Source organism: Aedes aegypti, chromosome 1 (genome assembly GCF_002204515.2).
Source record: "Aedes aegypti strain LVP_AGWG chromosome 1, AaegL5.0 Primary Assembly, whole genome shotgun sequence".
NCBI classification, from domain to species: domain Eukaryota; kingdom Metazoa; phylum Arthropoda; class Insecta; order Diptera; family Culicidae; genus Aedes; species Aedes aegypti.
Genome location: NC_035107.1, coordinates 157,351,515 through 157,375,693, shown reverse-complemented (window position 1 = coordinate 157,375,693; position 24,179 = coordinate 157,351,515). Strand labels below are relative to the sequence as shown.

At 39.5% G+C, this 24,179-nt stretch overlaps 1 protein-coding gene across 2 annotated transcripts; it reads right to left on the bottom strand.

Annotated features, from left to right (window-relative positions):
- Positions 1-1,023: 1,023 nt before the first annotated feature.
- Positions 1,024-23,996, bottom strand: LOC5568538 (transcription elongation factor SPT6). 2 transcript variants are annotated; one of them, XM_021851995.1, is made up of 10 exons: positions 23,661-23,996; positions 23,474-23,558; positions 13,169-13,371; positions 12,845-12,964; positions 12,611-12,783; positions 10,880-12,540; positions 6,667-9,021; positions 6,457-6,590; positions 1,406-1,767; positions 1,024-1,345 (listed from the first exon to the last, which is right to left on the bottom strand). In XM_021851995.1, exons 1-10 carry the CDS (start codon positions 23,697-23,699, stop codon positions 1,135-1,137), a joined length of 5,343 nt encoding a protein of 1,780 aa, XP_021707687.1. In that variant the 5' UTR covers positions 23,700-23,996; the 3' UTR covers positions 1,024-1,134. The 2 variants fall into 2 exon arrangements, with proteins under 2 accessions (XP_021707687.1, XP_001652370.2); XM_001652320.2 differs by having other exon boundaries at positions 1,071-1,345; positions 23,474-23,555.
- Positions 23,997-24,179: the final 183 nt, after the last annotated feature.

Here is a 24,179-nt window from a genome sequence, read left to right as displayed (position 1 = left end):
TTCAGTAGCTCAAGGACTATCATTATTCTAGCCAAGAAATTCGAGATTTTGCCACCAGGCGGCGCTAGTGAGCATAGAATTTTTGTTTTGTGGATAGCTTAGGATCCTGACGACTTAAAAAGATGGCGTCTTCGGCAAAGTTATTCAGTAACTCAAGGGCCATCATTATAAAAGCCAAGAGATTCGAGATTTTGCACCAGGGGCGCTAATGAGCATAGAATTTTTGTTTTCCGGATATCTCTGGATCCTGACCACTTAGAACGATGGGGTCTTCGGCGAAGCTGTTCAGTAGCTCAAGGGCTATTATTATTGTAGTCATGGACAACATGGAACTGTTATGCAATGAGGGGCAGTATAGTGAAGTGACAAATCAAATGGAGAGTCACTTCACTCGAGTCGACAGAAAAAAGTGACCAAGTCACTAAAAAGTGACTTGCTACCAGCCAATTCAGCCCAGATGATAACACAATCAGTTATCAAATGATTATAATAAGGTAACAAGATTTATTATTATTTTGATATTCAGCTTTGCTCGGGTTGTGCATAATCTGAGGATTTCGAAACTTGATTCTAGTTTGCGGAAGAGAAAAGAACAATCCAAGTTCAGTTCAACCGCGCCGAGGTTTGATAGTTCAGCTGAAATAAAGTGAATGTTTGAATTTTAATGATACAGTGATGCTCAGGCTAATTTTTCAATCGCCTGTAATGATCGAATTTAGTTATCCAAATAGATCAGTGTGTTATTCAGGGTTAGTGCGGCCTCCTAACGAAAAATTGTACGAAGTTTGTCACATTCAGGAGATTCAGACGACACGTGCAACCCGCGGGCCACACTTTGGCAACCACTGAGATACTTACCACGAGCTCCGTCCACAAATTACGTAGACTCAGCTTTAAGGCTCAAACTAACATCTTAATTTTTAATACAAACCCGTTAGGTTCGGGTTCGGGTTTGAAAACTAGTAAGTAGGTCTCGTTCGAAGAAAGAGAAGAATGTCATCGTACAATTGACATACGCACAACTTATAAGTTAATGATTATTATTTCCTTCAGCGATCATTGCGGCCTTCTGACGTTTTTGTTTCTTAATTTATTGTTTTATGTATTATGCAATACATTTTCACTAATCGCTGCTTATTCATCCCACAGGGGTGTGGAATCTCCCAGACTCGCCAGCGTACCTCCTTGTGGTGGAGAGTTGTTGGGTTTTTGCGAAGCATTCGACATGGGACGGGGACTTGGTGCCGAGTTGTTGCCTCTCGAGTGTTGAGGATTCGACGAACCGAAGGAATCGTTGGAGAATTTGTTACGTGGCCTAAAGTCCCCTCGACCGGATTGACCTCCGCTAGAAAGAAGAAAAGTGGATTTATTGCGATGGACTAGAAATGATTGTGCTCCAAATTACCCTCTGGGTGTGTTTCGGCCACCATCTCGATTATGATTTCCGCCCCCTCGTCCTTTGGACATCCACGAGTCTGTCGCCTTTTCCCAGTTTCGTTTCTCTTGCTGCATGGAACCATAGCGACCCATATTGGCGCTTTCGTTGGAATATGGAGATACTGAGGCAGGGTTGTTGAAGGGTGAACTACCAGAACGGTCGTTGTGTCCACCTCGGCTGCGATGAGGCATGTTCACAGATCCCGGATGTACGAACGAACCATTTGAGTGTTGCGACGGTGTGGACGATCCATACCTCGGCGTTTGAGAAGAATGTGGCGTCTGTTGGTATGGTGTCATGTACGGTGTTTGACCGCTGGGAGTATACGGCTAGAAGTGGACAAACAAGCAAGTGAAAAAATCGTTCAATGATATCTATGTTCTCAGTCAGAGCTGGTAACGGCTATGCGTCTTTGAAAAAGAAGCTATAAAGTTTGTGCTCGAAAAAAGTGTCCAAAAAGGTCAAGGTCTCAAAGTATCTATAGATTCTTATGGTGATTGTTTCTCAAATGTTTGTTTAGAATTTCTTTAAAATTTGAAACAGAAATTTCTCTAAGCATACCTTCTGGAAATACACCAGAGATTCCTTCGGAAATTGTTCAATAGATATTTCCAGTTTTTTTTATTTTCTATTCAAAAAATCCACAACAGCATAACTGTTCTATTTTTTCATTCAACATTTCATTTCATTTTTCATCGCAACATTCATGCTTTAATAAACACACCTTAATTTAGAATGCCGAATCTCGACTTATTTTAACCGAGATTAGCACAGCCGATTGACGACAAACAAATTTAATGATATCTCAGCAGTTAAAAGCTGAGTATCAGTTTATCGTGCTTCGTTACAATGCAGCCTGACAATTAACGGACGGACCCAAATGTCCGGGCACAAGCGGAGTACCAAAGCAGCCAAAACGGAAGTAACACAGTTAAATTCTAACCACTGTGACGCAGCCCAGCAGCTGCTTTGGCGACTTTAACGCATGGGCAGTAGCCTGGGACACGGTTATATGAAAAATTTAGATTCTCGCTCCAGTTCACTTTTTGGATTGCATTTACTGCCGTGAATCGCAAGTCAGTCCCATCTGCATTTTCGTCAAAAATGAGTTGAGTTCAGTTTTCAACATATCTTCCAATGCTCTTTCAGCTGCCCTAATGAGATAATAAGATTTGTTCGGAAAAAGTAGGAAAAAACAGCAAGTCAAATTGTCCCATAATGAAAAGTAACCGCATATCAGTCCCACTACAGAATTCCGCATTGTGTAACACAAAAATGAACCGTGTTCTGATTTTGTTTATATTTTTCTCATAAAGATATCGTAGTGAAAACCAAATTGTGAAAGTTTCATTAAGATTTGAACATCTTTCATTCCTCTGGAATTTTTTGAATATTTGTATGGAAAACAAGTTTGCAAACTTCACACCCCATTTTCTCAATGCCTACTTTTTACAGATGGGACTGACTTGCGATTCACGGCAGTTTAGGTCCCATAAAAACTGTGCAAAATTTCAGCTCGATCGGAGAAACTATATATTTGCGCCAGCCGTTCAAAGTTTGTATGGGATTTATTATGGGAAAACTTACTTTTGTAAAGAAAAATCGCCAGAGGCCGCCCATTGACCTCTATAAAAATTCTGAACACAGATCTCGATAGGTATTTCTACGATGAACAATATTGCCGAAGACCGCAAAGCAATCCGATGCTTGTGTAAAAAGTTATTAAGCATAGACTATTCGAAAATTTTGCCCGATTTTGTTATTATTGTTATTCCTTTACGTGTTAATCAACGTCGCGTTGCCAATAGGTTTTCATTGGATAACTTCTTTGACAAGTGTCGGATTGTTTCACGGTCTTCGGCAATATTCTTCATCGTAAAAATACCTATCGAGGTCTGTGTTCAGAATTTTTATAGAGATCAATGGGCGACCTCTGGCGATTTTTCTTTGCAAAAGTAAGTTTTCCCATAGTAAATCCCATACAAAATTTGAACGGCTGGCGCAAATATATAGTTTCTCCGATCGAGCTGAAATTTTGCACAGCTGCTATGGGACCTAAATGCAATCCAAAAAGTGGACTGGAGCGAGAATTTAAATTTTGTCCCACACTAATGGGCAGTGGAGTGAAATAGCCGCTGCACCAATCAAAGAGGCCAGCTATTGCTGGATTCCCTGGCCGCATTAAATGTAGAACTGGTAAATGTGGGTACAGTGAGTACCTTCCGCAGAAATGGTGCAGAATCGATTATCGACGTGACGTTTTGTAGTCCTAACCTTTTAGGTACCATGAACTGGCGCGTTGATGACGGTTATACTCATAGCGATCATCAATCGATTCGCTATAGTATGATACCAGGCGGGCGGAAGGCAGCGCGATGTAACTCGACCCAAGCCCGAGGATGGAAAACAACGCGCTTCGACGGCGAAGTATTCACTGAAGCCCTGAGGCGCGAACGGAACACTCTGGACCTAAACGGTGAAGAGCTAGTTGCTGTGATACCACGAGCGTGTGATGCTTCCATGCCGAGAAAGGCCCCTCCTAGAGAGAACAGGCCGCCGGTGTACTGGTGGTGCGAATCAATTGCAAATCTACGAGCAATCTGCCTTCGGGCTAGACGAAGAATGCAACGCGCACGCACAGAAGCACAAAGAGAAGAACGCGGTGCAGCATTCAGAGAGGCAAAGTTGGCTCTCAAAAAGGAAATCAAGAATCGAAAACGGGCATGCTTTGATAGTCTATGCGAGAGTGCCAATTCTAGTCCATGGGGTGACGCCTACAGAGTGGTAATGGCTAAGACCAAAGGTGCCATAGCGCCCCAAGAGAAGTCGCCCGAGTTGCTGCGATCGATAATCGATGTACTCTTCCCGCACCATCCCATGGCCCCCAGCGCCGTATGCGGCAGATGAAGGAGAAGAAGTGGCGAGAGTGACGAATGAAGAGCTGGCAGAAGTCGTGAAATCATTCGCGTCAAACAAGGCACCGGGACCCGAACGTATCCCGAATGTTGCATTAAAAGCGGCAGTGAACGCGGATCCAGACATGTTCAGAACCACGATGCAACGCTGCATTGATCAAGGAATCTTCCCGGACAGAAATTGGTGCTACTACCAAAGGCGGGGAAACCACCAGGTGACCCGTCGGCGTATAGACCTATCTGTCTACTAGATACGACGGGCAAGTTATTGGAGAGGTTGATTCTCAACAAGCTAGTACCGTATACGGAGAGTGCGGACGGCCTGTCCAACAACCAGTCTGGATTCAGAAAAGGTAAATCTACTCTGGACGCCATCCAGTCGGTCGTTCAGACAGCTGAGGTGGCAATGGAGCATAAAAGGAGCGGCATCCGTTACTGCGCGGTTGTCACTCTGGATGTGAAGAATGCGTTCAACAGCGCAAGCTGGGAACCAATAGCACACGCGCTTCACCGCCTCAATGTACCGGTGCAGTTGTGTAAGCTTCTAGAAAGCTATTTTGATGGTAAGATTCTACTGTATGACACAGAGGAGGGTAGAAAAGCGTTCGAATTACCGCGGGAGTACCTCAAGGTTCAATCCTGGGCCCGCTGTTATGGAATGCGATGTACGATGACGTACTGAGGCTGCCCCTTCCGACGGGTTTTAAGATTGTTGGCTTCGCCGATGATATCACCCTAGTGGTCTATGGTGAATCGATGGAGGAAGTAGAGTTGACAGCAGCGCACTCTATTTCCATAGGTGAGGAATGGATGAAGTCTAGGAAACTAGGACTGGCCCGTCACAAGACTGAGGTGGTGGTGGTCAACAACCGCAAGTCCGAGCAACGGGCGCTTATCTCGGTAGGTGATTGCACCATAGAGTCCAAGCGATCCCTTAGGCATCTTGGGGTAATGATCGATCACAAGCTCAGCTTCGCTAGCCACGTTGAATATGCCTGTAAAAGGGCATCTACGGCTATAGCGGCGCTTTCGAGGATGATGTCTAACAGCTCTGCTGTAATTGCCAGCAAACGCAAGCTACTGGCAAGCGTGGCGCTATCAATACTAAGGTATGGATGACCAATCAGGTCAGAAGCGCTTAGAACGAGCAGAAACCTAAAGCGGTTGGAAAGCACGTACAGGATAATGTGCTTAAGAGTAGCAAGTGCATACCGGACGGTATCTAAAGAGGCCGTGTGCATCATAGCCGGGATGACGCCCATCGGGCTCATCATCAAGGAAGATGTTCAATGCTTCAACCAAAGGAAGTAAAGAGGAAACGCTCAGAAGCTGGCAGCAGGAATGGGATAACTCCACTAAGGGTAGATGGACCCATCGGCTAATACCAAATGTGTCAGATTGGTATGGAAGAAACCATGGGGAAGTGAACTTCCACCTGACGCAGTTTGTCAGGACATGGCTGCTATAGACAGTATCTTCATAGGTTCGGGCACTCAGAATCTCCTGCGTGCCCCAATTGTGCTGGTGTGGAGGAAACAGCGGAGCATGTCGTGTTCGATTGCCCCCGTTTCATTGTTGCGGGAGGTCACATGCTCACTACATGCGGAGGGGACACGTCCCCCGACAATATAAAAGAGATAATGTGTGCGGATGCCGAGTGCTGGAATGTAGTAACTACCCATCTGTCAAGTGTCCGTGATCGGACACAGGAAATAGCAAGAAATGCAATGAACTATAATTGCCTGATTTGGCCAAAACATAAGAAAGGTTTCTGTTATTCATTTTGAACAATTAACAACTGGAGGAATCAGTAGAATTACTGGAAGAATATCTAAAGGAAACACGGTAGAAAATTTGGAAAAGTCCACGTGGAAGTTACTGCACATAACAGCGTTGGACTGCTGGATGGTTTTCTGCAGTAAATTCTGAAGTAATTCTTTCAAGCATCCCTTGATAAATTACGAACTCCTGGATGAATCTGAAGGAATCTGGAGGGATCGCTGGAAAAGTCTCTGAATGTATTTCTGAACTCTCTGGAGAATTCGTTACGTATAGATTAAAATGAAATAAAGTGACTTTAGCCTTCAACCTTGTCAATCTTACCGTGGTCACATAATTGCTGGTACTTCCAAAGTCACCCGGAGTGTAATCGTATCGCGGTGTGTGACTTGTTGCCTGCGATAGCGAATTCAGCATGTGTGTTGGCATATTTTGAGCTAGTTTTGTAATAGCGTCGTCTGAAAATGAAAAAAAGAAACAAAGATATATGTAAGTATTGATTTTGCGCGATGGGTACCATTTGTTGATACATACTGCTGTACTTGGGTGATGCTGAGGTGTACGGTGTGCGCGAAGTCGATGAACTACCTCGCGGCGTGCTGGTCGGAGTGGCCATCGGAATGGGGTCGCGGAAGTGTTCTTTGAACCATTTGAGTAGAGAGTTCACTGAATCTAAGTTTTGACTCCTGAACCGGTACCCTTCTGGTGTGATGGTTATGTACTCATGTTTGAACTTGGTTCGCGGTAAGTACGAAAGAAGAAACTTTCCTGGATAGTTTTTCGCCACGGAGACAACATAGTGGATTTTGTTTGGATTTTTCTTTTTCTCTTCTTTGAGGATTTCCTCTGCCTTGTCCTTCATGCCCCCATCAGTGTCCTTGTAGTATTTATAATTCAACAGGTCACGGGCATAGGCGGCCATCGGATTTATATACCGAGCAATGATTTCATCCAAGTCTTCGAATTCCTCATTGCCGATCCATAATGACTGTCCTAAACTGAAAACGTTTTCCTTACCCTCTTCACGCACATCGATATGCTGGTAGATGTCCTTTGTGACTTTCCACGTTGCCGTCAAATGGTCCGCACCTTTACTAGATGGCCGTACAATCACTTCACCTTGATCCAACTGGTCTAGCAGTTTCAAAGCTTCCGCATACGATATATTATGGAAAGATGGATGTACAATTACCCTTTTTATATACTGCTGCCTTTGTTTCTGCTTTTTCGTATCAGTTTCCTTTTTGTTATCTCTGTCTTCAGCTTCTTGATCGTAATTTGGATCTTTCCTGGGTCTCCATTCGTTATTTTTATCGGCCAAATCAGAACTTTTCGAAGAACAATCCAATGTGAACCGTTCGACGTCTATCTTGGTTATCCTCACATGAATTGTTTGTCCCATCTGTACTCGTTCTTCAGGATTCTTCACATGTTTATCGGAAATATTTTTTATATGGATGAATCCCGTCAAGCCATTGTCGAATCGTAACCGAACACCGGTCGCCTGACCAGGACATTCTCCAGCATCGAAATGGTTCCAAACCTCCGACAATTCTGGGAACTCGTTCTGCATACAGAAAGGACATTGCCAAAGTCCGGTTTCATCGTTTCGCACCGGATTCGCCTGATCCAGTTGATCGCCTTGAGGTTTACGGTGACTTATACCAGCGACAGTTGCCAGCATCATTTTACCAACATACAAAGATTCAGGAGTTTCCTTAGTCAGGTAATCAAACAACTCTTCCGCCGTGCAAGAGCGATACGGAGTACGCAGATCTTTATACCGGGAGTTTAACTCTGCACGAATATCATACAGTGTTATACTCTTGTTGCCGAAACCTTGACGTTCCAGTTCCACGGCAAACGCATCCAGATCAAGATCCTTCAGGCGTTCGGGTGATTCCAGAATTTCCTCCAAAGCTCCAGCAGGATTGGCGTCTTCGTCATCGTATTCTAAAGCATCCACCGCCATTTTACGGGCCCATTCATACGTTTCCGGATGCACACGCGATCCATCCAATACCTCCACGTAGGCTTCAGTACTATCTCCAAGGGAATTGGTATCGATCTTAATGAAGCCTGAACAATTGATGAAAACCTTTGGGCCCATGTGACAAGCTGTAACTAGCTGAGTACGATTTTCCAGCCGTTGATTGGTTTGCTTCAGCACCTTTATTAGGGCTTGTCCTTTCCTCGGTCCCAAACCGCAAATGAACTGCACTAAATTCAAGGTGATCGAGTTCTGAACCGTAAGGTTGATGTCCACTCCAACTTCATTAGTACGATTGATGAATTCGAGGTACAAGTTTTCTAGCAAATCTTCCTTATTTAGTTGTTCCTGCAGCATATGGTACCGTAAGCATAGAATTTCCTCATCAGCATTGCACAGCTGGGAGAACTCCACCAACGGATCCTGCATTCGCCTTGCCAAGGAAATGGCCTGCCGAAGGACAAAGGGATACTCGCGGAAATCAGCCGTTCCTTTGTTGGAATTTGCATAGATCTTGGCCAATTCGTTGTCCATGATTTCAACCTGAATTTCCGGAAATTGATCTTCATCAACCAGTGTCTTCACGCACTCTTGGAAATCTTTCTGCACCATCAATGCTTCTCTCGATTCTCCACCTACCACGATCACGTGGGGTTTCTTGTTTCGGATGAATTCTGTGATCGCCTGAAGGTCGCCTTCTTTGAGCGATTTCTCCTCCTCTCGGAAGGTATTCTTTCGCTTCATCAAATGCGGGATGCGGAGATAGTCCGTTATTTCACCATCCGGAGCGGTGATAGCAGCAAAAGCCGATTGCGAATAATCAGGGACGTAGGCCACGCCCATAACGCGAATTCCGCGAGACGTTTCCCAATCATAATCGTCGTCATCAACTTCGAATGCTGTGGAATGGAAAGCAAGAAATAAATTAGGAATTACACGAGAGATAAACAGACGGTGGCCAGAATCTGATAATATTTGAAGGGTCCTCACCCATACTTTCTTCCCGACCAGCAGATTACAACAAAACGGTACCACAATCATATAAAAAAATACAAATCTCGATTAAGGTACCCCGGGGCAAGTGAGAATCCGGGGAACCTTCCTTCATAGCTCATTTCAAGACTAACAATTCAAAAGGCCTCATCTAAAAAGTAAACAATGAGAAAAATGCAATCTTGTTTTGTCAAACAATAAATCAAATTTAAATTATGAATTTAAGCATTGTATGTTATTTCATCCCCCGATGGATAAACTGATTTATAGCTATGAATATTCATTACTATCATTTTAGCAAAAAATCCTGCTAAAAAACGAGTCAAAGGAAATGAGGCTTTTATTTCACCAAAAGCTGTGCAGCCCTTTTCATTTGTGGCCATAGACGCCGGCCGACGCTGATGAGGCCTGTGAGTTGACGCCTTTGTTTACTCTAAAATGTGTTGAGGCCTTCTAGTTGTGGCTTGTTTTTTCATCATCTTCTGATGTGGCCTTTTGAAAATCATTCAAAATTGATGATGAAATAAGAAATTTGAAGTGTAGAAGAGTGTTAAGTGGTGAAGTAAAGTACATGGAGATCCCTACAGCAAGAGAAGATTCGTGCGGTCGATTAAATATGTGATTGATTGAACCCTTCGTCATCCATGAACATTATGTATGTGCTACGCGAGTTTGTCGTCGAGAAAATGTTGGTTCAATTGAAATAATATTGCAATTGAACGTTGTTTTTCATTCAATTGAAACCAAATCGTGTTTTTGTTGATAATTTGTGAAGTACAGACAGGCTGACACAGGTATTATTAGGTAGTATGATACAAAATACATCAGTCTACAGGAACCCGATAATGTTCGCCGTTTAGACAACCACTGTATAAAATAATACAAGGAGCAGTCGCTCCGTAGTATAACCTGCATCTACTTAGTGAATTTGGAACGTTTTTCGCAATCTACATTGCAATTTTGATGTTTGTTTAACAGGCCTCAACTCGGTTTCCGTCAGATATAGAAATGAGGCCTTTTTGAGAAAAGGCTGCATTTGCGATGAATAACCTGGTTAGCGGAAAATGAGATGGGGCCTTTTAGAAAAATGTTATTTTTTCAACTTTTATGTATATTTTTAAATGACTAATGTATGTTTTAGTAAGAATAGGCTCTTATACACTGAAATCAGCAGAAAACCGATTTGTTTACATTTTGGACTTGAGGCCTTTTGAATTGTTGGTCTTGATTTAGGAAAAGTTTTTCAAGGAGAAAAACACTAACAAAACAGCATTTTTTTTTCTACCTTTGTCATGGTGATGACGAAAAATCTACTTTCTAACTTAAATTAATTAACTTATTACGCGTGGTAAAAATGGATAAACTATGAAAAAATCCACGTGTTTAGGTGAGATTGAAACCCTCGACTCTTATATGCTAGACGAGTTCTTTATCAACTAAGCTACCGAGCCACTTGATGACCGAATAGCTCAGAAGGTTTCGCATTCAAATCCCAACAACTCACGCAGTTCCTTCTCATAAACCATATTCATCCATATCATGTATATTATACACATGCGCGCAGAGCGAGTGCGATTTATTTAGCGTTGAAACTGTTTGCCTATCCGAGCACTTGTCTAGCAGAGTCGTGGGTTCGAATCATGGAAGTGCCCAAGTAGCTCTGCACCCTATGTGTCAATTACTTCCTAACTATTTTCGTTGAGGAACCATTCCTGTGAATATATTACGAGATTCTGAAACGTCTGACCAAAATGGATTTCTTACCTGGGCTGAACGGCGCCACTTTGATCCAGTTGTACAACTTTCTGCAGCATATTTTTAGAACGCATTCCTTGGCTTCTTCCAGCAGAATGGCTTGCAATTCGCGCCTCAAATCGGGTAGGATCATTTTGGTGAAAGCCAATTCGACACATTCCGAGCGCAGTGTGTTCCATTCTTGGACGTTTTTGGCAAACTCGTCCTTTTGATAGAGGGCTTTCATTTCGTCGATGATGTCCGATGTTGTTGTGCCCTCGATACGTTCCGAGATGGTCACCGTGAGGAGTTGATCCTCCTGTCCCATGTGTAGCTTCAAAAATTGGTCTGCTGTGAGATCGCGCACATGTTTGTCTTTGATGTACTTCATGGGATAGCACTGATGGTTCTCGTCGATTTCTTTCATTCCTTTTTTGGTCGGTCGAACGCTAAGCTTGGCACGTTCGTAGTAAAACTCGCGGACACATTTTCTAAGCAAAGGTTCCTTAGCCAACTGTCTTGCCACCATGAATTTGGCAGCGTGAAGAACATCCTCCACCGTGGTGAACCTATTGTTAACGTATTCTTTAGCAATGTCTGCCGGGTCGCAAGCTTCCTGGTCAACCTCGTGACGTTGGTAGCTATCTCGGGCGTTTTCTGCAAACTTTTCTGGCGTCAAACCAAATCGTTTGGCCAATCCACTGAGACCGCTCTTACGGCACATCGCGTAAGGACCGGAATCTACCTTGAGCTTTACATGTTCCTCCGCGTAAGGCTCTTCTTCGATGTCCAAATTTTCCATATCGATACTTTCGACGCCTTCTTCGGTGGACTCGAGTGCCTTCCGGCGGGCTTCCAGCTTCTCCTGACGTATTCGTTCCCGTTCTTTGCGCTTCATCTTCTCCTGCATGGCGGGAATTTCGTGGGCATAATACAAAAGGAAGTGATTGTGCACGTCTCTCAGCTCTTCCGGCGTTTGAGCTGACCTCAATCGATCAAAATCTTCATCTTTCATAATGCGGATCTCTTCTGGAATGGCCGCGTCCGGGTTTTCCATTACCTTGTCCAGCTGATGGTTCCGCATGTTTTCAAACAGTTTCATCAAGTTATTCCGCCTAACTGTCAGCTGACACCATTTGGCATCGTACTTGTAGACCTTCCATAGATCGTTGATGTTCAGATCCGGTTGCACGTATTCCTTCCGGTAAAAGGCAATGAACGGTACCTCCAAGTGTTGATTCCGCATGAAATCGAGTGCTTGTTTGATTTTTGGAATCGCAGACGATGACTTGCGCGTGTATGTTTCCTGAGTGGACACAGGAGGTTTACAGAAGGCCTGTTTGTAAATCCATTCAGCTTCATCTTCCAATTCATTGGAACCTTCCGCTACCGGAGTAATGGGAACATCTCGTAGTTGCATTCGTTCCGGAATATCAATTTTTCTGATTTCATTATCCAGATCAGTAAAATGACCTCTCTTGAGTTCACTCGGTTCGAATATGTCGAAAATGGTCTTCTTGGCTGTCTTCTTGCGAGCCGGTTTTTTCGGCCGTTTGGCGCGTTCTTCGCCTCCTTCTTCTTCGTATTCATCATCAACCTCGGATTCGTCCTCGTACTCATCGTCGTCATACTTTTCAAACTCTTCGTAATCGAAGTCCACACCGAAAATGTCTTGACCTTCTTGCAGCGATCTGAAACAAAACCAAAGAATATTTAAATTAGACTTCTTTATGTCGTCGTAAAACTACAACAATTACTTACGCGTCTGTGAAAATGTGTTTTTTCTTCTTGCGCTTGTCGCTTATAGGAACACCATCATCATCGACAATGAAATCGTCAGCATCGGATTCTTCCTCTTCTTCATCGTCAGGATTATCCACCGCGGTCATCTGAAGGTCACGAGTGCTTTCCCGTTCCGAATGATGTTCTTCATCCTAGAAGAGCAACGCTGATATCAGAATAAAACTCAATGATATTCCAATATCAAGAACATACCTCATCACCGGAACCTTCAAAAAGCTGTTCGGCAATCACTTCTCTGTTGAGCCCATCATCTACAGCCTCATCATCGTCGCTTCCCTCATCAGTGATTTTCTTCAACCGTTTGAACCGTTTCTAAAAATAATGAAACTATGTTTAACGCAAGGTCCTCCATTTTCTCCAAACAGGCATTCCCAAATAACCAAATAGCATATTATTTCGCCCTGCTTGCTAATATAGGGCTATTATAAAGTTGACATGCCTTACATTGAGCGTAGAATAGCCCTATAAGTTTAGAAAGGCGAAAAAGCGAGCTACTTGGATTGCTCGTTAGCTTACCCTTTCGACTTTCACACCCAAATTTTCCTCGATCAGATCGTAATCTTCGTCTTCCAATCGATCGTCGAGCTCGTCTTCGTCGTCGCTTTTCTTCCGCTTTGGGTGGCCACCGTCCGAGTCTTCTCCGCCGCTGTCGTCATCTTCCTCGATCGGATTGTCGTCGATGAGATCTTTGAGCTCTTCACGAAGCCGTTCCTCGTCGTCTAGTGGGGGGTGAGAAAAACAAATGGACTTGTTCAACATTCCCGACTTATCTCTCAATGTTAGATTTCTGGCAATGCCCAATTGTATCTTCATGGCTCTACATTACCACAAGTTCTTATGAACACTATTATCATCAGTTATCAAATTTAAATTACTATGATGCAACTCAGCAATTTTGCTCTGTTAATTAGTATAGGCAACGAAAACTAATGTGGTGTTTCTATAGGACCCCAGCAAACAACGGGAACTCGAAAACTAGCAAATTTCTTCAGATTCTTCAGACGAAAATCTCTTCAGGAGTTCATTTAGTGTTTTTTTTACGGATTTTCTTCGTAATTCTTCCAAAAAAAATCGATTTAGATACCTCCAAGAATTTAACCTAGATTCTTTCTAAAGTAACTCCAGTTCTGTGAGAAGGAGGTTATCAATTGATTTTTCTCTATGACTTCCTTTAGGATTCCCGTTTAGATCGTCTTCACGAATTCAACCAGCAACAAATGTGTCTTAAAATTTCCTACACAACTGTCGTTCAGGTTTCCTTTAAGATTCAAACCAGGAATTTCTCTAAGAATACCTTCAGGAATCACTTTAGAGATGCCTTCTAGATTCTCTCCTCCATAAATTATTTGTCAAATTTGGCGTTTTAGTGACCAGGACTAAAAAGTGACTTCAAAACTACAAGTATTAGTCAAAAAAAATAACTTGAAGAATTGAAAATACGTTACTTTTAACCATAGATATCAGCCAATCCACATTTGGCATGAAATTTAAAATATAGTGGACAGCAGTAATAGGGCGATATTCAAAACTGATATGGCAATAAATGGCTCTTTTTCAGTGGTAATAAAAACGAAATCCTGAAGCAAAGAAAGCACCACGGAAGATGAACTAAACACAAAATGTTACTACACTTTTTTATTAAATTTAGGGGAGGGATTATTAGAGTATGTTTAAAACTACTAATTGAACTTTAACACTTCAAATAACTTTAACACGAGCAAATACCGTAATCCGGGGTATCATTGATCAGCGGGGTAACATTGATCGGAATGACTCATCTCGTAATAAGCTGGTATCATCATTTATTGATGAAACATTTCCAAAGCATGAATGTTGCTTCTCTTTCTTATACTTATGAGCTATTGCAAATTAAGATTTTTGCAAAAATTGCGTTAACTTTATGCTTAAATTTATCAAGTTTGCGAAACAATGATTTCAATGGTTAAGGATGATACTACCAAAGATTCATGTCTCACATGGGTTCTGCAAGCGATATGAGCAAGGAAAATGCGGTTCTCACTAAAAATGGCATCGCCAAAAACGATTCCGTTGTCAAAACTTTTATAAGTATGTTCAATTAGGCAACATTAACGAATTACTGTTAAGAATGTAGAATTCCCTTAGGAAATTGCCTACCTTTAGGCGTATTTCGCTGATCGAGGTGTTTTTAATTTTAAAATAACTCAAAAAGTAAATGAGATGTTAGCGTTTGGACATCATATTCGGTTTCAGGGGCCATGATTTAAGTAAGTAACGACATTTTCAATATTACCGAACGTTGTTTACATGGATGATCAATGTTACCCCATATCAGCTAAATGCAAAAATCACATAAAACATTTTTGTTGCTTAAATCTTTCAAAAAATAGAACACAGTATACAGTCTCGAGCTATGGGTGGCAGTACATGTTTTAAAAATATAAAACTCACAACATTTGCATTTTTGAATGAAATATTTAAGAAATATCCTAAAAACTGATCAATGTTATCCCGGATTACGGTACCTCTAATATGTGTTGCTTATCTTGACAGATAGGCCTATTTCGTCTGTGACTTACAGACTTCTTCAGTGTCGAGCACTCGACACTATTCACATTACGCTTTATTTGTAATCACTACTATTTTCACTGACACAAATGCACCCCTGTGGTGTAAAGTGTCGTTAATAAAAAAAAAACTTTTCCGCTCCAGGTTCTTAATTGCAATTAATTTACGTTTTTCTTTACAGTGGCCCAATTTCATAGTTCTACAGGACACAGTTTTCACACCAAGTCAGTAAAAAACTATTAAATTATGTATTGAGTTAAAATATTTTCTCCATATTGAAGGTCAAAGGTGTCATCAATTGTTTGCCAATCATAAAATACGTCCATTTACATTCGTCTTTGGTATAATGAAAAGGTATTGAATTATGAGAAATACCATTTTTTCTAATGATTTTTGCAACAAAACCCAATAATTCGAGCAATAACTTTCATTTTTGTTGTTGGGTCAAATTTATAAACTATATTCGTAAGCATTGAAAGAGTGTTGATTGAATTGTATTCAGTTTACAGAAATCATAGGGAATTTTTATTCCTTTTGAGTTCAGAAAATTGTTATGTCATCACTCTAAAAGTCTTCTAAAATGTTATTTTTAATCAAGCCAGCTAAAAGGCTAAAATATCATATTTATTAAAATTATTTATACAAATATACATTAAACTTACAAATTCGGTAACCTACTCAGGAAGACAATTACTTCCATCCTAGCCGAAAGACATCTCCACACTAGATCTACGATATGCTTCGTGACAGTATTGTTCTGCATATATAGCTGCGGTATAGACAGTGGTTCTCAAACAGTGTTCTAATTTCTCATACGCAAATTTGCGTAACAGTAAACCAAATTTCCATTCTAATCAACAGGTTAAGGTAAATTTTGAACTTATCTATGAAAAGAATTTGTACCACGAACTTTGTTTTACAACAAACTATCCTACACTATGCTGTGCATACATGTACATAATTAATATTATATCAAAATTCAATTATCTTTGAATTCATATTTAAATTATACTCAAAATAGGACCCTATTTTGCACCATAACTTGAATGAGCAGAGAGAATTTATATATTTTTTTTCTTGAAGTACAACCTATAGTTTTTATCTTTTCAAATAACGTATGTGTTGCGGTTACGGCAATAATAGGTATTCTGTCAATCTCTATAATAATGCTATGTAGTAGAATGTAATATAAAAAGAATAATTACGCAATGCTTTGATAGGAACATTAACTATGGATTAAAAATATTCATTTGAGAGAAATTGATTTTTTTTTTTGGTTTTGGATTTGTTATAAATCAAGATTCTAAAGTATAAGATGCCGATATCCACTCGTAGCTACTCTAAAACTGATTCAAGGTTTTTGAAACTTGTTCAGTATTCGCAGTAACCGTTCTTAAGGAAGTGATAATGAAAAAGATGTAAATTATTCTTCGACTTAGGGTCGATGTACCAATAGCCGCATAGCTAAGAACAAATATTCGTATAAAATCGAAAAATAACGCTAGCGTCATTATTTTTACATCATCGAAAAGCTTTTTATCTTGGTTTTGTGGGAAAAATATGAAAACTGCAAAAAATCAAATGTTTGTATTTATTTTCGCTTGTGCCACTATAGGAATACATGTGCGTATAGTAGCAGTATTTCTAATTTCTGTTCCTATAGTAGCACCAGCATCACGGCGTTGGCAAAATACTAATCAAAACCGTTATTTTACAAAACTTCTATATTTTTCCTATAAAGTGTCGATCAAAAGCTTTCGTTTGATGTAAAAATAGTTCTTAATTCATCAATTATTTCGTATAATAAAAAATAGTTTCTCTCAGTAGTGCTACTATAGAAACAATAGGTTACTTAGGCGCAAGGGGAGCTCAATTTAGCAAAAACTAATTACTTTCGATCATTTTTTTGACAAATCAGCTGTGTTTTTCATTGTCTAAGATAAATATGCTCCTGGACCTTCTGTCAAAAAATATTTTGAAAAGATTTTATAGCAATAACGGCCGTGATAAAAGCCACTAGTTGCGACTATAGGGACTTCCACTAAGGGACACCCGACCCCTATGGATTGTTCAGCAAAAAATTGAAAAAGTGGTCTATTGTTTTCTTCAATTCTTAAGCTACTTCTGATACGTGGCCGCTTATTAATTGTTAAATGTCGTCACTACATCTGAACCACGTACAAGAACCTCAGCAATACCTAACCTATGAATAAAAAATAGTTTTAATTGAAGTTGTATGTTTTGAATTTTTGGTAGTGTTAGCTTACGAACTAGGAAAATATGGGGTCAATTTTAGACACATATCCAATACTTTTCCACTATTCCAAAGATTTAAGCAAATTGATACAGTTTATGATTGCCGAACAATAGATAACACCTATGACCTCCGTTATTGATAAAGTATATCGAAGTCCATAGATCATTTAACAGTTTCATACCAACTTGATATCAAAACAGTGACCCGTACGAAAGTGAATTTGAGTTACTGTATTTTCCATATCTTTTGACAGTTCTCGACTACCATTCTTCCATGCGCTTGTGTTGGAAGTTTGAGAAACGAGCGTTGCTTGATCAGTGAGCGGAATGCAAACATCAGTGTCGCCGCTCGGCGGCCAGTGGGAGGAACTGCATGTTCGAAAAGCTGTTAGCATTTCAAAACGATGTAAGTCGTTACCCTGTTTGGGATATTTCTGTCCGGGATCAAACGAGATTTATTATCAGACGAATATAAGTTTGATATAGTCTACTGTTTCAAAATCTCCGATTAATGTCGGTAGAAGTATATCAAAATTTGTCAACTCTGGATGACAAACTCATATTTTTTTTTTTGCGAAATTCCTGTTACTTGGGGACTAACTGACTAAAAACTAAATAAAAAAAAATCGGATGAGGTATAGAATGGATTACTTGAACTTGGACACATTAGGAATGATTCATGGGAAAATTTTCGGCGGTACACAAAATTTTGGTGGATTTCCAAAAAAAAGCATGTATGAATTTCAAAAGATTCTGACGGATTCGGAAGGAAGGGAAGAAGCAAAAATATGGTTAAGGTTGAACGTGCCGAGAAATGTATGTATGGCTAATTTGTTGGAATTTCTAGTGTAATAACTGACCTTCTGGCGAAGTTTTATTGCGGTTGTTTCCGAAGGTAGGTTAAAAATTCATTCCATAGACAAAGATTATTTGAGAAAGTTCACTAGTAATTTATTCAGCAAGTCTGTCGAATATTGGTTCTGCTTTTTGCCATTTTTCAAACGTCTCGGCCTGAAAATTCAATCCAAAATAGTTTCCTATGTTTTGCCAGAATCTTCTCCAAAATTGTTTCTTGGTAAAACTTTCACATGTTCTATTGGAAATGACGATGAAATTTTCACCATCATTCTTAAGGAAAGTTAGCCAGGGATCTTTCTCAACATTTTGATATCCAAATAACACCATGTCTCTGGAATAACAAAGATCTGTCTTTTGCTATTTGAGTTTGCTTTTGATTTCTTTATCATCAAATCACGAAACTAGTACTTTATCGACCATTTTTTTTTCAGAAAAAAAAGTTACATTAGTGACTTTTTGTTTCAAATAGTGAGTTTTTAGTGACCATACACCAAATTTTCGAGTTTATTGAAAATGAAGGAATTGACGTTTACGTACATAATAAAAAAGGAGATCCCAAATGATAGTCTTAAGGGACACCCAAAAAGACTACAATTGGTTTTGATGTGTTTCCATTAAATCCTATGATTTACTGGCGGTCAGTTAAATACGATTCAAATCATTTCAGCAGTCCTGGCCTGATTCCATTTTTTTAAATGCCTGGCTAAAGTCTGTTTAATAAGCTTCAACGTTGTTTCCATTGTCCATTGCATTTAATGATTGAAGTAAATTTGTTGAGGTTGAGCGACCTTTAAAGAAACCCTGTTGTGTGTCAGTAATTCTAATAATGATGAAAGAGCTTTTCATTATTCATTAGAGCGTCTAAAATTTCTTGCATCTGATTGCGATTAGGATCTTCTTCCAACAATGTAGTACAGTAATGACCCGATTTTGTCAGCCCCCGATTTTGTCTACCCCCGATTTTATCTACCCTCGATATAAGCACCTTTTTTGACCCGATTTTGTCTACCCCCGATTTTAGCATCCTTTTTACCCGATTTTGTCAGCCTTAAAATTGATATTTATTTTAATCAGAGTAAGCTCGTCTATACTGGCAATATTGGGTGCATAAAGTCAATTATGACCTTGGCCACGTCCATACAATAATCTAAAGACCAAAATTTTGAAATCTGAAATTTTCAATAATTATTCGTGAAACTGATCAATGTTGCCTTGCATCACGGTACATAGAAAATTAAAGTTAAAAACACAATGTTTATATTAAAACCAAGTCCTTAAGTTAAAATAAAACTTGAAATCAGTCGAAATTATTTTTCCCGATTTTAGCTCTTTTCCGAATTTGTCAACCCTAAATTCAGCATGGGGCTGACAAAATCGGGACATTACTGTATAGATTTCTTGGAAAAAATTGGCACATATATTGCAGATTTTATCTGAGTTGTCACCCACATTTTCATCAAGGTGTCATAACGGATGGAAAATTTTCAAATTTTAGTTTTGCTTTTAGAAGTTGGACAGGACTTTTCAAGTTCAGTTTTTGAATTAAATTCTTCAAAAGCGTCACTGACTGTGTTTTCTTGGAAGAAATTTCTTGTTTTATGATTACTAGTACTGGTATATTTTTTTGATTACTGGTACTAGTATAATTTTATTTAATACTAGTGGTCCCAGCAAACTTCGTCTTGCCATCAAGTAGGCTGTTGAAAAATGTCATGGAACCTCCCATACAAAATGACATATTAGTACTCGCCCGATTTACCAAACTTTCCGAGAACTTCCCTAAACTTTTTCGCCACACGAACACGTCGGAACCCTTCAAGAACACAACAGTGAAAGAATTGTGCAAATCGGTTGTCCCGTTCTTAAGCCATTTCGTGACATACAAACACCACTCCATTTTTATTTATATATAGATGTATGCAGCAGTTTCGACATTTCCTTCATTTCTGATTATTTCTTGCCAAGATACACTATTTAATCTACCTTTATTTGTTTCATAGTCTGCTGATTGTATTCAAAGGCTTCCTCGTATGCATAGTAGTTGGGTCTTTCATCTTTATGGACGCATAGGGAATATTCGATTGCTGCGTAAAACGCTTAATTTTTCCACAATGGATTCAATAATAAATCCAAATAGCAGTTCTGTCTGTTTTATTTAGCATTACTGTCCACTTCGAATGGGTTGATTATTTAAAATGGACATCAATGGACGCAGAACGTTCCGTTGGATCTCATCCGAGAGCATAGATACCAAAATATGACACCATAAGTAAAGGTTATGCCTTTGGTTTCCATCTACTAATGGTGTAATGGATTTGGATTATGCCCTCCCATCGCGACAAGGTCACACAATCAAGGGGAGGGAGTTTCCTTCAGGTGTTACATATTCCGAAGATTTATTCAGGAATTCATTTATTGATTGTTAAAAGACTTTTCCATGGAAATCCTTCATGAATTTCGTTCAAAATACATTTAAGAATTGCTAGTTCCTAATTATGGAATTTTATAAACTTGAACTCCAGAAATTGCTTCACCGTTTCAGATTTAACTTAACCATTATCTTTTTTCAGAAAATCCTCCAAAAAATATTTTACAATTTTTTTTTTTTTGTATGGTATTCAGTTGGAGCTGCCTGACAGCTTAACTTGTCAAGGCTGAACCCTCGGTCTGGCTTTTGCCAAGTTTCCCCTCTACCAGGACCAATACTCAGACGGACTAGGCAATGGCGCCCACATGAACACTGTTTTTTTATTAGTATTGTGACGTGGTAGTTTTTGAAAAGTGCCCATATTCTCTTGCTTCTGAGAAAAGGAAGCATTGTGAAAATCAGCAGCTCCATCAGAATTTGTTTGAAATAGTTGTGTAGTAGTGTCATTACTAATACTGTCTAGTCGAAATGGTTTTGAATAATTTGTCATTCAAGTGCTATTCTGATTACTCCTGTCTTTTACGTAAGATTAGAGTCTTAAATGTCAATTGTCGTCAAGTTTTAACAAAATTAGGCTGTTTAGTAGTAGTTCTAGTTAATTTTATTTTTTGTTGTTAAAAGTGTTTATAAGTCATTACGTTCATATATCCTTAAAGAAAAAAGTCGCTTTCCTTGTCTGTTCAACAATTTTTCGAAACTAGCAAGTGTACCCTAATGATCGATCTCAGCGTCTTACTTTCCATAGTCATTTTATAGTGAATATTGAAGAGTAAAGTTACCTTTGGCTTCTATTACAGTCTCCTACATGATTCACTTTTCGGTGGCAAATGCAATGCTTCACAACGCCTACTTTCTACTTGTAAATTTTGCGAAAATGAAGCTGGAATTAGATTATTTATACCGCTGTTACAAAAGAGGTATTTCTTATTATGGCAATGTAAAAACCATATTAAAATAAGATTGTCGCCACTTATTTCTACTCAGTGAATCTACTAGTCATTTTCCTAAGAGTTCCTATGTATTCCCTACGTCGTATATGATAACGATGTATCGAACTAGCTAATAGTAAGAGTGGCTACGGATCATTCTGGTTAGCAAAAGGCAAACTGAACGTCACCAATAGTATTAATGTCCACTTCGAATAGATTAATTATTTGAAATGGGCATCAATTCTATCAATGACGCAGAATGTCCGTTGGATCACATCCGAGATATTATTGCGTCTATGCCATATGAATTATGACGCGGCTTTAAGCAAAAAGTGCCAAAATGTGATACCACCACTACAGGTTACGCCTTTGGTTTCCATCATATGGGCTAATGGATTATGCCCTCCCATCGCGGCAAGGTCGCATAACCAAGGGGAGGGCCGTTATCTTTTTTCAGAAAATCCTCCAAAAAATATTTTACAAATTTCTCAACTAAATCCTAAGTCTTCCAGGAATTGATTTCCTCCAAAATGAACGTGCTTTTTTTAGAGATTTCATCAAGGAATTTCTCTGGAAATGATTTACTTAGAAATTACTCCATTAACTCAATTTAAGATTTTTTAGGAAGTTATCAAAGTTATTTTTGAAAAAAATCCATAGGTCCATCCATTCAACGAATTTATCCAAGAATGTCTTTGTAAGTGTCACCTAAAAGTGTTCAGGTATGTATCCAGGGAATTGGCAAGGAGTATTTTTAGAAATATAGAAATGCCCTAAAAAACTTGGAACTATTTCTAAAACAAATTATATAGTAATCTCTGAAGAAACTTCTGTAGAAATTTCTGATAAACTTACGAAAAGATCTCTGAAAGAACTTCCTAATTCCGGAGGAAGTCATGGCGGATGTTCTGAAAATATTGCAGAAATTTATTGTAATAATATTCAATCGAATCCCTGGATAAAACCCTGCAGGATAGTCCGAAAAAAAATCTCTAAAATCATCGAACGCAATCCAGACGCGAAACTTTAAATTAAATTTGGAAGAAGCCATGAAGATTTGATTTGAAAAATGATTCGAAACAAGTTTGGAAGAACTGCTCGGGTAATTCGTTGAAGAGATGTTGAAGTTTCTAGAAGAAAAAATCTGATATGGAGGAATTCCTGGAAGAGCTCTTAAAAGATTCCTTGGGGAAATTTTGTAGCAATTCCTGAGAAAACCCGTTGATGATTTTGTGAAGGCGCAGGAATAATCGGCACAGGAACTCCTTGAAGAATTCTTGTAGGGTTTCCTGGAAAAATCCCTCAACGAATTTATTCGAAAACTGTAAAATGAATCTTTGAAGATTTTCTTGAAAGAACAATAGAAATTTTTGAAAGATCTGTTAGCGTCACTACAGGAGAAATCGGTGAAAGAATTAGTGAAAAAAATCTTTTAATAGTTGGATTTGCTGGGAAAATAGAGACATTTTAAAGACTTGCATTAAATTGGGACAAAGTCTATAAACTGCTTTTCAGCCCTGCTAGTGATGGATAGAAAACTGGTGCTCTTACCCATTTTACTTCTAAATGCAGGCACATTAATGATGTATTGATGACGTTTCAATACGAATCATTAAAATTAAAAAGTAAAACCCAGAAGGAACACCATAGTGACCTTCTCAAGTAACTATCCATACGATAATACTTTACAAAATAGAAAAATTGCCGAAGCCCCTCCAAACTGGAAGACTACGTAATGCTTCTGAATTTCTCCTGGAAGTCACAATCCGAATCGCAATCCCAAAGTAGGAAATAAAAACTTACCTTCCTCCTCTTCTTCACTGTCGCTTACAGCCTTTAGTTTCTTCAGCTTCTTGCGCTCATGGGGTTCCAAGTCCTCCTCCTCCTCCTGTTAATGTCGAAGAAACAAATGGGAAACGGCGATTTTTCAGAGATCTGTACACTCCTGGCCACTTCTAATAGCGAAAAGACCGAAGAAAGTGTTACTCACCTCGCTTTCCTCCGCTTCGGAATCCAAGAAATCGGCCATTTTTGTTGTCGGGAGCTGACGACGAACACAGAAGCACTCAAGTTTCAAGCGAAATACAAACTAAACTCACTTTTTTTCCAACCGCTCCCGAAAGCGCAAAGTTGATTGGAGTAGAATTCGATCGATTGCTTGATCAAAATTTGGATTTATAAACGCCACATTTACTTTTCAATTCACACACCACTTGCACGCACTTTCTGCGAATGAAATCGATTCACATAAGAAAATGCGCTGCTGCTGTTGTCGCTCCGCTCGTCAAAATTTTTCATGCTCCACTCTGTCTGACGTTTATGCTCAACACACTGAAAATATGTACCTAAAAATTAGGCGAACATGCACGGTTAAAAATATACCTACACTGAGAACAGCTTTGCGGTTGAAAATACTATATCAGAGGGTTAAATTAAATACACAACGCCACTTGATTTGTGCAGACTAAATTCGCATTTATTTAGAATATTTTGTGCATTCAATTTTACC